This window comes from Rhopalosiphum padi, chromosome 2 (assembly GCF_020882245.1).
Source record: "Rhopalosiphum padi isolate XX-2018 chromosome 2, ASM2088224v1, whole genome shotgun sequence".
In the NCBI taxonomy this organism is placed as follows: Eukaryota; Metazoa; Arthropoda; class Insecta; order Hemiptera; family Aphididae; genus Rhopalosiphum; species Rhopalosiphum padi.
Window position 1 is genome coordinate 78,587,133 of NC_083598.1, and position 16,617 is coordinate 78,603,749.

At 28.9% G+C, this 16,617-nt stretch overlaps 2 protein-coding genes across 2 annotated transcripts in view; one reads left to right on the top strand and one right to left on the bottom strand.

The window, feature by feature from the left end:
• Positions 1-120: 120 nt before the first annotated feature.
• Positions 121-3,491, top strand: LOC132921731 (polyribonucleotide nucleotidyltransferase 1, mitochondrial). Its single transcript, XM_060984908.1, has 10 exons — positions 121-428; positions 486-780; positions 848-1,473; positions 1,533-1,706; positions 1,790-1,983; positions 2,052-2,215; positions 2,375-2,562; positions 2,625-2,748; positions 2,837-3,073; positions 3,204-3,491. The coding sequence occupies exons 1-10, from the start codon at positions 304-306 to the stop codon at positions 3,369-3,371; spliced, it is 2,295 nt and encodes a 764-aa protein (XP_060840891.1). The 5' UTR covers positions 121-303; the 3' UTR covers positions 3,372-3,491.
• A 1,947-nt stretch (positions 3,492-5,438) lies between these two features.
• The window catches only part of LOC132920954 (kappa-type opioid receptor-like), a 45,523-nt gene continuing 34,344 nt past the window's right edge, over positions 5,439-16,617 (bottom strand). Inside the window, exon 4 of the mRNA XM_060983710.1 lies at positions 5,439-7,594. Within this exon, the coding sequence (XP_060839693.1) occupies positions 7,130-7,594 (465 nt within the window). The 3' untranslated portion in view covers positions 5,439-7,129. The remainder of the gene's footprint in view (positions 7,595-16,617) is intronic.

Sequence of the window (16,617 nt, forward strand, 5' to 3'; positions counted from 1 at the left end):
AATTGACTTTGGAACAAAATGCAACAATCTGTTCGGCACATGTTTTTTTGCTGTTATCAGTTTATCACAAAAATATTATTCATATTATCAATTATCATCAATCATGAGGTATTGCCGAAGCCGCACAATCAACGACGAACATTACTGACTACTAACTGTATATTTTCACACTTCAATATTTCAGTATTTACTTATGAAACCAAATAGTTCGTAATGTTCGTAAAATGTAGTTATTAGTCCATACTGTAATATTAATGTATAATAAATTCTTGTTTTTACTATGAGATAATATATACTACTATAATGATATCCCGAGTATCTTCTCGGTGGCTCGCTTGTTCGTCCCGGCACGGGCAGCACGTTTCCAAACGACGGCTGTGTGTCGGTAGTGTAAAACTATTCGAATACAAAGTAGATTTTTCAGAGAGGTAATGCAAACCATACGAGTTTTATGTTATGATCAAATACGCTAAACGTCATTTCAGGAATTCAATAAAGCTGTCTGGAGGCAAATATGCACGTCTATCAGATGGCTGTGCAGTTGCGACGCTCGGCGACACCTCCGTCATGGCAACAGCGGTGAGCAAGTCCACGAAATCGTCGTCTAATTTTTTACCTTTAACCGTCGATTATCGGCAAAAAGCAGCAGCAGCTGGTCGTATACCTACAAATTATCTACGGCGAGAACTTGCCGTATCTGAACACGAAATACTTACAAGTAGATTAATTGACCGTTCACTGCGGCCCCTGTTTCCTTCTACTTACTGTTTTGACACACAAGTAATTTACTTTTTATAATCATGTAAATAAAATGGCTGTTCTTTGATGTTTATTTTTATTTTTTTAGATTATGTGCAATTTATTAGCTGTTGATGGAATTAACCACCCTGATATACTTAGTATAAATGCTGCTTCAACAGCTTTAGCTCTATCAGATATTCCTTGGAATGGTCCTGTTGGTGCTGTTCGTGTAGGTCTGTGTGATAACAACTTAGTTACAAATCCAACTCGACGTGAGTTGTCCAACAGTGAATTAAATCTTGTTGTTGTGTCAGCTGCTAGAAACTTAGTTATTATGTTGGAAGGATCAGCAAATAATGTTCTCCAACAAGATGTGTTGAAAGCAATTAAATTTGGTGTTAAAGAATGTCAGCATATAGTAAATTGTATTAATAATTTACAAAAAGAATTTGGAAAACCTAAAAGAGAATTTGAGACAAAGAATGTAGATGACACCAATGGAAATTTAGAAACTGTTATTGATAGTTTATGTGAAATTAAACTTAGAGAAATATTTACTAATGTTGATCATCATAAAATATCTAGAGATACAGCTGTCAAGGATGTAAAAACAGAAGTTTTTGAAAATCTTAAATCAAATTTTGATAATTTAAATTTAGAACTTTGTTCAGTAATTTTTGATAAAATTTGTAAACGAATTTTTCGAAATTTGATTTTTGAAAATGATACTAGGTAATTAACTATAAAAATGACTTTATTTTTTATACCAATAATGAAATTTTAATTTGTAGATGTGATGGTCGTAAACTTGATGATCTTCGAAACATATCATGTGAAGTTGATTTATATAAACCATTACATGGGTCAGCATTGTTTCAAAGAGGACAGACACAAGTTTTTTGTACTGTTGCCTTAGACTCGATAGACTCTGCCCTTAAACTTGATCCAATGACTATATTAACAAGGTTAGCCTAATATGTTGTTGTAATTAGTATATTATAAAGATATTTTTTTTATATAACTTATTTAATTTTGAATTTTTTTTTAGTGGCATCAATGAGAAGAACTTTTTTTTACACTACGAGTTCCCTCCATATGCTACCAATGATATTGGTCGAATGGGTCCATCTATGAGACGTGAAGTTGGTCATGGTGCTTTAGCAGAACGAGGATTGAGGTCAGTTGTTCCTGAAAACTTTCCATTCACAATACGACTTACATCAGAAGTTCTTGAATCGAATGGTATGTGCATATTTTAAAAAACATTTTGTAAATTTGAATGTTTTTACTAAAATTTGTTAGGTTTGTAGGGTCGTCGTCTATGGCATCTATATGTGGTGGTAGTTTAGCTTTATTGGATGCTGGTGTACCTATTTCTCAACCTGCTGCTGGAGTGGCTATTGGCTTGATCACCAATTATGATGATAGTGACTCGACACATATTAAAGACTATAGAATTTTGACTGATATACTAGTAAGAATATTAATGTTTATATATATTTTTCTTAAATATCTTTATTATTTTGATGATTAATTTAGAGTAATTTTTTAAATGCAGTATATATTAAATTAAATGTTATTTTTATTTATCATCTTAATTTTATTGTTTATATTTAAATTCTATGTAATTCAGGGAATTGAAGACTATCTAGGTGATATGGATTTTAAGTTAGCTGGTACTAAAAAAGGCATTACAGCATTACAAGCCGATATAAAAATTCCTGGGTTACCATTAAAAATTGTTATGGAAGCAATAGAAGCTGCCACAAGTGCTAAACATAAAATTATAAATATAATGAATACAACTATTCAAAGTACAAGGTATCACGTTTTATTTTATGGTTAAAATTTCTTCATAGCTAATATTAAAACTTTGACTTTAGGAAGCAAAAAAAAGATAATTGGCCAGTAACAGAAATATTAAATATACCAGTACATAAAAAGGGTAAACTACTCGGTCCAGGAGGAATTAATTTAAAGCGTATTTTACTAGAAACTGGTGCACAAGTAATTATAACCCTTAATTAATTGTATATACTATATATTAAGTCTTATGGTTATAAATTTATTGTATTAAATATTGATTTTTTAAAAGATTTCTTCAAACACGGAAAATGATGGGTTTACAATTTTTGCACCTAATCAAGATGCATTGAATGAAGCTAAAGAAACCGTTGATAACCTTATGGCTGAAAAATCAGAACCTCAACTAGAATTTGGAGCTATTTATAAAGCAAAAGTAGTTGAAGTACGGGAAATTGGAGTGATGGTCACATTGTATCCAACTATGCAGCCAACTTTAGTTCACAATTCTCAATTAGACCAAAGAAAAGTAAATACATTTTTTTAAGTATTGAATGTGGATAATAATAATAATCATACTGTGTTACAAATTTATTTTTCTTGTGACATTTTATAAGTACATTTCACATTTTTATAACCTAATATTTTATTATCATCAGGTAAACCATCCAAGTGCATTGGGAATAGAAGAAGGACATGAGATTCAAATAAAGTACTTTGGTCGAGATCCTGTTTCAGGAATAATGAGACTTTCAAGAAAAGTACTACAAGGCCCATCTTCCAGTGCACCACGGAGTATTGGTGGTAACAGCACTAAGTCAACATGAGTGAACTAATATTTAGTCACTTGGAACCATAGAAATGAGTATTTTTTATACATTCGAAATGTGATTATTTGTATAATAAACTTCTTATAATTAAATATTTTGTTTTTATATACACTGAAATTATGTTTTTAATTAATATTTATTTCAACACCATAATTAATGTTTGTATCTAGTTGTGTTATATGTTATTTGAAATAATAGGTACTACTTTCCTAATTTAAAAATAAAAATAGTCAATGATTATGTACTATATTGAGCACCATTTACGAAACAGGATATTGGTGATGTATTATTATTATGAATTTAAATAGATGCTATAAATGTGTGTTTGTAAAATGTGGAGGCAAGCTATATACTAGTTTATAAAGGTATTAGATGTTTAGGAATATATATCTATTTTAATTTACTCAACGTAAATTGAATGACTACAGATTTTAAATAAGTAGTAATGACTAATGCATATATGACTAATGAATATGTAGTTGTAACTAACCTTGTATTAAAATGTCAAGCCCTGCCTAATATCTAAAGCAAAAAATCACGACTTAATAGATGTGAAGTGCAGTTAGATAAAAAAAATAAAAAATAATACTAATAATAGTTTCTAAATTATATAAAAATATAAATAATTCTTTTAAAACGTCAAACTAATTTTGAGTAAATGAGACTTTTTTTTTTATTAAAGTATCACTCAATACGCTTTTATATGTAGGTACCTATGTATATGACATATCGCCATGACCTTGTAATGTAACATATTTTGGTTAAAACAATATAAAATATACTATTGTGAATATTTCTCGTTACATTATAGTATAGAATGAAGTTAATTTTTGTTGAAAAAATATTAAAACAACGATGGAATTACTCTAAATGTATGAAGTATAAAGGTATAATACTATTATTCGTAATATGTTTTGTTTCTGATTAGACTTAATTAATTACGTATGAAACATCGTAGTGTGAAAATTACATCGGAGAATTTTCTAATTAACATATATACATTTCCATAATGTAGTAGGTTATTTAATTACATTATTCGTCATCGAGTTTTATAAAAAAAAGTAAATGTATTTGATACCACAAAATAATTTAAAAATATTTAGTTATACAAGTAATAAGTATAATTGGTAGTAAATATAAGTATACATATACATAAAATATGTACGTCCAATTTGTACCTACCTAAATATCGATTTCGAACCAAATAGTGTTACAAAAATATATAAATAGGTAGATAGGTACACTTGGATTTGATCAAAGTTTGTTAAATAATAGTTTGTATTAATAGTACCTAGGTACTTTCTAAAAGGAACATGGGTGCGATCAAAAATCATATACCTACAATCTACATCAATGTCATTCATTGACCATCAAAACTAGCCAAGTCATTATGGTCATAAGCGACATAAAATATAGATAGGTAAGTAGATAATAATAATTTATAATGTCATCATGGAATTTAGAGGTGATATTTTTTTTTATGAATATGAATTCAATTAGAGTGGAGAGTATAATTTGTGTATTTACATGTTTTGTAATTTTTAGAATATTTCGCTTCTATTGATATGCAAATATTATTATCTTTATGATGTTTATGTTCATTTTGACTATGATCCTTTGAAACGTCTTGGAATTCTTTCCAAAACGCCCACTCGTCACGTACTACGTCACTACGATGTTATGTTAAAAAGCAATTAAATTACCATGTCATAAAAAGGTCAAAGGATACCAATTAGTTGTTTAAATATTAAGCTAAATTACTAAAGTTATCCATAGGGGTGGCTGATTTTGTTTGTAGTTCGGTTTTATGGTGAAACAGACAAAAGTTAAACTCATGGTGAGGGAGGCAGGGCAGGGTTTGCTCTTAAATTTTTGAACGATATAAAACCGAAACCACAGTCTTACATTATATATTTACGATAAAGAGTTAAGGCCAACGTTGAATTGAAAACACAAATTCCGCTTACACATAGGTATATAGGTAGTATAACTTTAAAATAAATTATTTAAATTATTTTGTATAAATTATGTTTATGCCTACCGTAAGAATAATGACAAAAGCCGTATGGTTTTATCTGTTTAAGTAATTATTTTTAAAAATATATTCACAACTCTTTATGTGTATCAGTGTATGTGTATGTCTTACAAATGTTCAGTTAAATAATCTCGTAAAAAAATCGATATGGATAACATATAAATAATAAATAATAATGTAATTATATTGGGTAACACATGGGACTCGTTAAAATAACATGTTAAACATAAAAAAAAATCACTTTGGTACATCGTTTCCCACGTTTGCTTACGTTACACCGATTAAATAATCATATATACATCGATTTAATAAATAAATAGTCACACAATTATAATAATATTTTGTAGTATGTTCTTGGATATAAACATATAAATAAAAAACGTTTATGCTACAAAAAAAAAAAAGACGACATTCTACAAAACTAAAAAAATATATGATACAATATATATCAATAGGACAATAGTAATAATAGTAATAACTAATAATAACATCAATTCAATTAATAAACGTATATGACGAATAACGGGTTAGGTATATACCCACTAATATATTATTATTAATTATTATATATTATTATATATAACGTGTATACTGTATAGGTATGTATAAGATAAGTCTATATCGTATTTATAATAAATAATAATATTTACATTACAATAATATATTTTATCATAACATTCATAACATTAAATTATTATAGTGAGATCATCCGATGTCATGGCGTGCTTTCAGGATGGGGTTGGTGGTGGTGGTGGGGAGGGGATGTTTTTGACTACACTCGGGGACGTACAGTTCGGGAACCATATTATGTACATATCGCTATAATCCGTATAATAACTCTTATTACCGTAGTCTTGCGATTGGGTAAGGTTAGACGTCATCTATATAGACTTAAACCCGACCTAATCCGCATGCATATTATATGCGCTGAACTAATATGATGGGGCTGAGAGGTAGTGGTTTGTTAGAGGTAAAACGGTGCATAGAACATATGATATTATGTAGGTACTCATGCCTATGTATAGGTAATAGGCGCAAATCATCTAAAACTATTATAGTGTGTTTAAGCATCGAAGACGTTTTAGAGGAAACATAGGTATCCATTATATCTGATATCTCTTTATCGATCGAATCAAATAAATTATTAATTTAAATCCATTATAGGTGGGTAGGTACTATATAATATTATTTATGCAGTACAAATTATTTGTATTTGCTTATATGTAACAATACAGTTAGGTATAATATTATTATTTATTCAAAATAGTTTCTTCGTTAAGGACTACCTAGCTACATGTCTTCCGGTGTTCGCCGCGGAATAAATTATAATTCATAAGCCCGACAGTCTATATCGACCCATTCTGGTAGGTGCTCGAGATTTTTAATTATTTTCTATATAATCACTGCAGGATTCGGGGTGCTATATAATATTATGGGTTTAAAATAAGTAGGTATAGGTCGTATTAAATCTAGGCACCCTTCACACCCGTGCGATTTGCGCCAGTATAAACCACCGTATACATGATACGTCCTGCAACTGAACAGTTCATAAACCTATGTACGTTCCGTCGTCGTTTTAACACGATATTACGTATTATGTTATACTTAACAAATAATACTAATAATAACGACGTGTTCTCTATTCGGTCGTGACGGGGTTGAAGTGTGCGGACATGGGGCGGCGTGACGGGGAGGACGGTCGAGCGTCGTCCGCACCCCGTCACCAACACTCGTTGGTGGCGGACGACGACACGATCGCGGTGACCGGCAGCTCGACCACGGACGCCGAACTGCCGGGCTGCAGCGTCGAGTTGTAGTGGCCGTTGCTGGGCGTCCGGGCGCCGCCCTTGCTGGCGTTGTCCAGCAGCTCCCTGTGCATGGCCCGCCGGCGCTTCGATATGAACCACAGCCGGGCGAAACACTTGCGGAAGTTCTCGGACAGCACGCCGTACAGGATGGGGTTGACGACCGTGTTGAGCAGCGCGAACAGCAGGCCCATGATGAAGTGGTGCGACCGCAGGAAGTAGCCCGTGTCCTCCGTGTCCCGGCTGCCGTCCACGTAGATCAGGCACATCACGACGGTGATCGGCAGCCACATCACCAGCACCACGATCACGTTGATCAGCAGCACGCGCACCACGCGCACGTGTTTCCTGTACCGGAGCTCTTCGTGCCGCACCAACACCTGTTGACCGAAAAGTAACGTCCCGTCATCGGATTAGATAATGTTACATAATGATAAAAACATAAACTATGAAATATAACACTGCAATATTATAATAATATTATATTATTTGCTAGCCGTGCCCGCACGTGTTACCCGCGGCGACCGATGCCCGTAGATGTGACCCCTTCTTGAAATACGTAAACTGTATAGGTATGGATTTTTGAGTAACAATAACCGTTTGGGTGGTTTTGACCAAATACGAAACGGTATATTAATAAAAAGTGAGTCAATCGTGTTCGATAAAAAATAAGTAATAAAAAAGTAGCTTATGACACATGTTGTTGAATCTATTGATGACAATCGTATGAAAGATCGGTTAAACTCTCTTCGGATTTACATAAGGTTCATCCGTTGTAGGCGTTTTATTTTATACACAATAGTAGATTTATACTTGTTAATAAATTAAAGCTGATCCCGTGACAAATAAATGATGTCAGTGGATTACCCTGTCTTAAACTCCATAAAATGTAAGCTATGTACATATAACTTAATAATGATTTGGGTGGTTTTGACAAAATATAAAATACAGTTGTACAATTAGGTATATATAATCATAATAGCTGAAACAAATATCAATGTGAGCCACTTTTTAAAATCGGTCCGATCGCGAGGTGCACATCCTCGGGTATGGGATTACTTTTATGAACGGGACAAATTTCAGAACCATGACTGCGATGGATTCGGCGTCGAACAGATATCAATATTGCCTTTCATTAATATATTATATTAAATATCTAAATTATATATTGTACGAGTATAAGTAACGGGAGCGAAATCAAAGCGTTACATAATATATTTCCCACCAGGGTCCATTTTTCAAATTTTGAATCGTAATGCGTTTAAATATAAATTGCAGTCATAAGTCTCTATTTTTATTGTGAATATTAATTAGTAATGTTTTTTCTTTCTGAAAAGACAAATAAATCCATAAAAGAATCATTTGCAATAGAAAAACATCCGTAGTAATATACATAAACAAAAATAATGTTAAAATATACATTGTATGTGTATATAAAAAAAAAAATTAAAAATAAATATAGAATATCATATTAGTTCTGAAATATTTGTATTAATTTTTTCCCGGGAGACTTAAGGTTTTCCACTGACTCATAAAGTAAATAAAAAAAATCATTTCAAATCATATTACAAATTACATTATAACTTTAGTTTGAAATAAAAAATAAACGAGATAATGATTAATACCTATAATTATATTGATTAAATTCTTATTTTACAACACATGTGTAACTTTAAGCAAACAAAACAAATTCTGAAATTAAAGCTATAAAATATAACGTGTTATCTAATATTAATGAATATCTACAAATTGTATAAATTTCAACAAAAAATCATATCTGTAGTAATGTAAAATGTTCATCATCTCACGTTGGACAAAACTACTAAAGATATGTACCTAATTTGTTCGAACCTTGGTTTTAAATGCATAATGCGTGCACTGCATAATATTGTATACAGACGGGTTTTTTAAAATACGATTTATCCACTATTTTGATAAGTATTTGAAATTTGAAATACTGAATAATATTATTTATATTGAACTGCTTTTCTATAATAAATTGTACTGTAAAAAAATTAATTGATTTCTTAAGAGAGTATTTTCTAAAAATGTAAAATTACTACTTAAATATCTATATAATAATATCAAACAGATAGTTTTTCTTTGTAACTTGTTGCGAATGTTCCGAGTATTATCATATTTTTAAAATCGGAAGAAACACTGATTTTTTTATGTAATTAAACTATAATCATTGCTAGTATACAAATATTATATTTATTGAAATATTTTTAAAAAATTTTTATTTTTTTTATAGATATTATGAGTTACTTTGTATAAAAATTAATTTTCAGAATACTATTAGTTACACATTAAAATACGATTGGAAAATTATAATTTTAACTATAAATTATACAAGCATTTTAAACTTTATGACATATTGACATATTATTATACCTATACCATATTATAGAATGTACCTATTTCTATCGTCTATTTGAGAAACTCATGTTTTCCCATTATTGCTAGTTCGATTAATAACTGATGGTTCAAACTTTTGATGAAAATCCAATAGACTTCATAAACTACCAAGTAACAAGGAATTTCTGAATCGATATTATATTATGGATATCAAAAATTCATAAACTTTTTCCCGCGGGAATTTCGAGTACCTAACTCTTTTAAATTTTCAATATTATTTGAGGTAATTTTTTTATTTCCAAACGATTGTCACCGGATAAAGCTTTTCACTCGTTTGTCAAGTTACGCCAGTGCCTTTAACACGAGTATTCTATTCATTAATGTAATGTATATTTAACGTATTTCTTGGACAAGAATCTAGAGAGGACTTAACTTTAAAACTGTTGATGTTTTTTTTTGTTGCCTAGTGACTTCTATGCATTCAATTTATTTCGAATGTCTATGTCGAGTGATTTCGTGTTATTTACTCGTTCATACACTAATGATGAATTATAAAAACAACCTCAATAATTTCTATAAATAAATGCAGCAAAAATATATTATTAATTATCTGTATATCTGATACGATTTTAATTATTTTTTTTTATCCCTATTAATAATAATATTTAACTAACAAATTACTAACGAGTCTACGATATTCATGGTATTATTAATATTTTATGGAAAATTAGGTCAAATAGTTTATTATTTGATATTTGTAACTATTATAACTTATAGGTATACGGTATACTTAAATGCTGCGATTACCAAAAAAAAAAAATTTTTGTGTTTTAACACTCAAACATAAAATCAAAATAAAACGTGAACAGTTATAATTTATAAATACATTTATATTATATATTTATTTAATAGATAAAAACTTCTTGTTTAATAACTTATTTTCATTATATATATATAATACATTTTTGACAAATCATAGAAAAACATTTGTACGGCGTTTATAGTAATTTGCATACCGCGAAATCCATTTTTCAATTATTTGTAACTAATTTGAAAATTATTGACGACAGTTTGTAGCCGGTCAGATGAATTGGTGGAGTGAACTTCTCTATCGTACCGTCACCCTTAATACTCATTTTTCGTACTAATATTTTATTATTGGATTTAAATTTAACACATTATTGATTACAGTGACGAAATACTATATACAGTAAACTAACATTCCCTTTATTTAAAAAAAAATGTAATTGTATTTTGTTTTTTATTTGTAATATAAATTGTGTTTAATAAATGATATCAATTTTAGATTGATAATAATTTAAAATCTAGTTCTTTTTGTATGATATTAATATTAATTAATATTTTTCTCGGTAAATTTTATTGTACGTTTTCTCATACAAAATGAGAAACAACAAAAGCGTAAAAAAAATGAAATTTACTGTTTTTATAGAACTATTAGAATTTGTTTAACATATTTTTTTGAACGTTTTTGTTTTATTATTGAATTTTAATTAAAAATCTATCTAACATAAACTTTAATCTAGTCTATGAAATATAAAATGCAACTATTAGGTTACCTAATTAAAATTTTTTTTTTATAATATATGTGATGTAAATAGATTAATATTCAGCAAATACACTTATTCTAAATAGTTTTATAATTTGTATATTTTTATAATAAATTAATATTATATATTTATTTTTTTATAATTTTGTATTTAATTAGGTACTTAGCGGTAAAAATATATGTCCAAATACTTAGAACCTGATTCAGTCATAAGTTTATTATAGCCATTAGAATGTTTGATGAAAGGATGAAGGATATTTTAAACGTATATAGGTGTAAGACAAACAGAATATGAGTACGTGCATATGGTACAATATAGAATCTTAATATACCTATACATACTTAATACCTAACTTAACCTAATTAATGTAGGTGTATTCGAAAGAACTCTCACGATTTCTATCAACCATATGACACGACGTGTACAACTGTACAACTCTAATAAGAAAAAAAATAACATTTAAAATACAAAATTCTGAACATTAAGTGCTTATTGTCCTTTCGTAGTTTCATGTATATTTTTATGATGAATATATAGTTATGATATACGTTGTACGTAATCGTATATACCATCTGTTGACCTGCTGTGTGGTATGTCCACAGGCATTACACGTAAAGGGATCCAACAAGGATTTTTCTGTTTTTCAATTAATAATAGGTAAATAATTAATTAGTAATCCCGTGTTTTTCTATTAACGTGATTTTACAAAAGCACTAAAAAACTGGATAATGGATAAAATATATATTTTCATCTAATACAGATTTTTGTTAAAAGTTTATTAATGTTACTATATAAGTAGATTAACGTCGAAATGCAATATAAAATATAGAATCATGTTAGTGGAAAACGATTGAAGGGTCATATTTTTTTTTAAATCTTTATTTGCGATTAGTTTCTATATTTACCTACTATATTATATTCGTATCATGTTTGAATGCTTTTATATATGCAGAGGCGTGGTCAGAAATGTTCTGTGGGTTGTGGTGGATGGAAGCATATATTTTTTTATAAATCCTAAATATAATTATATTTATTTAAAATATAGACGATAGTTCGTTAAAATAAAAGTTTGGTTATCTTTGTTATCAAAAAGTTAAACTGTTTTTGCTAAGAATCATTTTTCATGACATTAAATGATTTTTTATAGAATTCTAATTAAACACATTCATTACAATACAAATCGTACTCAATGAAGATTGAAGAAATGAAGACTGAAGAGGTACTCTTGACTTATATTGTACAACAGAGCGGTTACTTACTTTTCTTTTTTAAATATTTTTTATTATTACAATTTTTAAATGTTCCTTTGAATGATAATTAACAATGTCGATGAATACATTTTTAATTTAATATTCTGGCAGAATATTTTTCTGAGGATTTAAATGTATAAACATTTTAGACGAGTATATATTATGTGCAGTTAACATTGAATTACCTAGTTATTAGTAAGTATTTACAATTTAAATTAGCGAAGTGGCGTGGCACAGGGTTACCTAGTGTTGGTCTACTACTACACCCACTTTAACTTATAAAGTAAATGTTAATTAATTTTAGTTGAATAATAATTGATTTTGAAACTTTTTTCAAATCAAGTTTTAAATTATTTTAAAATTAGCAGACTTGCAGATCTTGTACAACATCGCATAATAATATAAACAATCATAAATTAAGTGTCTATATATAATATATTATAATTATTACAGTATAATAACCATAATTGTAATATTTGCATACCTACAATTAACCCGGCCAGATGTAGACCGACAACACGCGTTTCCATCTCGACCAGATTACCAGGAAAAAATCAGTTTCTGTGTACTTTCAATAATATAATTAAACAAAATATTTACGGGAAACACAATAACCATGACGCGGTTGCTACCCATAACCACAGTACTAGAATCGTGTTTGGGGGCTACACGTGTGAATGAGCCACGCGCTCGTGGTAGGTATATTTATTCTCTACCACGTGTGCTTAATAATATATTAATATATTATCATATTGCTTGATGCCCCTGTCGGTACGACACAATAGTTATTATATTATACACTTTATCGCGTCCAAAAATAATGATTGTTACACGCGCGAATTCAGACTTTTGAGCTCCGATGATAGTGTGTTATATGAATTTATATTATGTTATATTGTAATACGTACTAATACACAGTGTACGAAATTCTTAATTTAAAAGTAGACTACAAGACGTATATAATGGCGAGTCGCGAATATAATACCGTTTGTTTCCAATTGTTGCGCACTGCGTGACAAGTGAATGAGGGGGGGAAATAAAATTACTTTTTTTCAAGTATTATTAATATATATTTCCAACATATATTATCAATTCGGTAGTGCTAATAACGAGCGACGGTATGTATTATACACGTATGTATATAATTTGGAATTCACGCATGACGCAGAGAGACCCCACAGCCACGCAGTCATTTTGGCAAGTCGATCCGGTACATGGGCTTAGTGGTGAATGATTGTGCAACGCAACAATATACCTACGTATTACGTTTTCAATATTATTCTCATATAATATAATATATAATGTGTATATCTAATTAGGTATTTATACTATAATATATGCGTACGCACATGTCAATTGGCAGTTGATACCGGTAGCGATGTACGATTAAAATATAAACGTGTTAGCAATGGTAAAATAGTGGCGAGAGAGAGAGAGAGTTCGATCGGAGTTTTTGTTGAGCGGTCATAAATTAAATTGTAATAATTTTTTTTGGTATGGATAATGTAACAATATCATTGCGATATTTTTTTAAATAATATTATTATATATTGTGTAGTTTAACGCTATTTCACGCGAAGACACTTTATAGATAATAAGGGTTTTAAATCCTAAGGCCTTAGGCCCTTAAGGGTTATAAATTATCAAAAATCTTACATTTCTACCTAAAATTTTGTTATCACGAAACATTCTTGAATCTTGATCCATTCAAATTTTGAGTTTTTTTTTTAATATGATATACTTACGTATAATCTAGAGTAATTATTACAATACTTTATATTTTTTCAACAAAATGTAATTTGTACTGTTATGTTTAATTTTTTTCTATTCCAAATAGCAATTCAAATTTTTAATTTCACACTCCTCAGCAGCATATTATCTTAGAAATGTAAGATCTGACCACGCATATACTATATTTATTAGATATTGAAATATTATGATTATTTTTTATAAAAATTTAAATTTTAATTAGACAGAGTGAAATGGTAAGCGATATTTCGCGTAATTTGTGATAAATTACTCCTATTATATTTTATAAACTAAATATATAAAACTTATATTAATAAATATCTTTAATATTTTATATTGAATAGGTAAAATTATCTGCTTTAGCCAATAACAAATAAGGCAATACACAATATATTAATATTATAATATGTATTGTATACTTATACTTTCCAAAAAGGGTAAATACTTTAAAAAATATTGAGTGCTTACTGTTATTATTTAAAATAAATAAGAATCATTATTCAATAATGTATATTTTATTAATTATGTACCTATGCACCTGGCCGAAATTGCGATGTTTTCTTCTTTTATTTATAAGAACTAAAATACGATAAATAAATCGAATGTTTTGAAATATATATAGATATTTAAACTATTTATAATAATATTTATGTGCTAAATCTATTGAAGTACCTACTTGTAAAATCCGGTCGCTATATTTCATATCATTTTCGAATGCAGTTAGGCAGTAAAAAGAATAATGATTTCGTATGCAACCGGAGGGCCGGATGTTGTAGGTTGAGGAAATAATATATCGTATACGTATCGCAGTGATTAAAAAATATTAGGTATATACAGTACAATATATTCACCGGAAATCCATTTAACGTAAAATACTGTTATGAGTGTATTTTAAAACCTATTAACGCTTTTGGAAAAATATTTGTTATGCATTATTTTAAAGTGTTAAAAAACAAAATGTTTCTAAAAACATGATATTGTTTACTATTTGTTTGTCGTTATCATTAATACATTTTTTTAAATGATAAATGCTTCTTGATTCTTTACTTCAAAGAACAATAGTTTTCGGAATACTTTGATTAATAAAAATCTAATTTCGAATGAGTAGTTTATGAGTTATGATTACCTAGTTAGATTTTTAAGTTTTAACGAATTGAGTGGTATAGGGATACCCTGCAAAATATTGTGTGAAACGACTTAGTGTTTTCTGTAATAATGAATCTATATTTATGTTAAATGGTTCACCTTGTATATAGGTACACGGTAATATTGCTAGAAATAAATTATATGCCTACCACGTGTAGCCCGTGTAAGTACATGTTTTTTTTTTTTGAAACATGAGACTTAATTTCATAATCCTGTCATTCAATTCGTTCACAGACATAGTAATTACTAATACATAATTATTATTTTACGATCACGTGTGACGTCATGTAACGATAACCTATGCGGTGTAACGGGGCAACTGTATAGCCACCTCTGGGAGCTTCCGTCATCATTACCTGTTTACTGGTGTAAACGTGTAGTGAGTCATTTACAGTGTCATAATATTTTGTTTCGTTTGTGTGGTGAGGTAGGGGAAGGTGATGTTAATTTTTTACATTAATATTTCCTTTGAATTTTTCGTATGTATTACAAGCACCACTCAATACAACTATTGCACGAATATTATAGGTAAATATTATAAAAATAAAATTACATAATATTTAAATGATACATCGATAATATAAAAGAATACAAATTTAATATTTCAGTCACGACTACAGTAGTTTCCTGTAACATTTTAGTATATATATATATGTACTCACACACTTATGACTAAAGGGTAAACATAAGTTTTGCTATTCTGTGCTAAAGTATTTGCTCGGAATTTGGCAATATTTGGCAGTATTTTGTTAAAAACTGTTGTTACTACAATTTGTATTTCCTATTTACTGTTTATATTAAAAAAAATCGTTTTATATTTTATGTTTTCACCTTTATTTTTAAATTTAAAACTATACACAATAATTTATTTCCGTAAAATAATATGTTTTCTCGTAGTTCTAAGTTACTGTTATGCCATATATTGCATACATTTCGAAATATAATATTTTAAAATAAGTTATGAGCATTTTTAAATATTGTAACGTTTTACACGCTTATAACTAACGAAGCTAAATAATATAATTGATTAATGTTAATTTTATATTATGTTATATACATTTGTGAGATAGACTAGATAGAGGCAACATGCGGGATAGACGTCTTCTTAAAGTACTCGTATACCTACTTGTCAGTTAGATATATAGGAAAACATTCGAGTTACTTAGTAAATTTTATTATATTTATGTGAGTAATTTTCTAAAATTAATTTTAAATATATAATATCGGGGCAAAAACAATTGCGGGGATATAACTATTTATATAGTTTTGAAATTACTATGCAGCTGCATTACAATTTGTGCGTAACCAATTGAGACGCATATGCCTATTTAA

Coding starts and splice junctions, on each gene's coding strand:
- LOC132921731 (XM_060984908.1), top strand. CDS start 304: ATGATATCCCGAGTATCTTCTCGGTGGCTCGCTTGTTCGTCCCGGCAC. Junction 1,474..1,532: donor ATTTTTGAAAATGATACTAG/GTAATTAACTAT, acceptor TTTAATTTGTAG/ATGTGATGGTCGTAAACTTG. Junction 1,707..1,789: donor CCAATGACTATATTAACAAG/GTTAGCCTAATA, acceptor ATTTTTTTTTAG/TGGCATCAATGAGAAGAACT.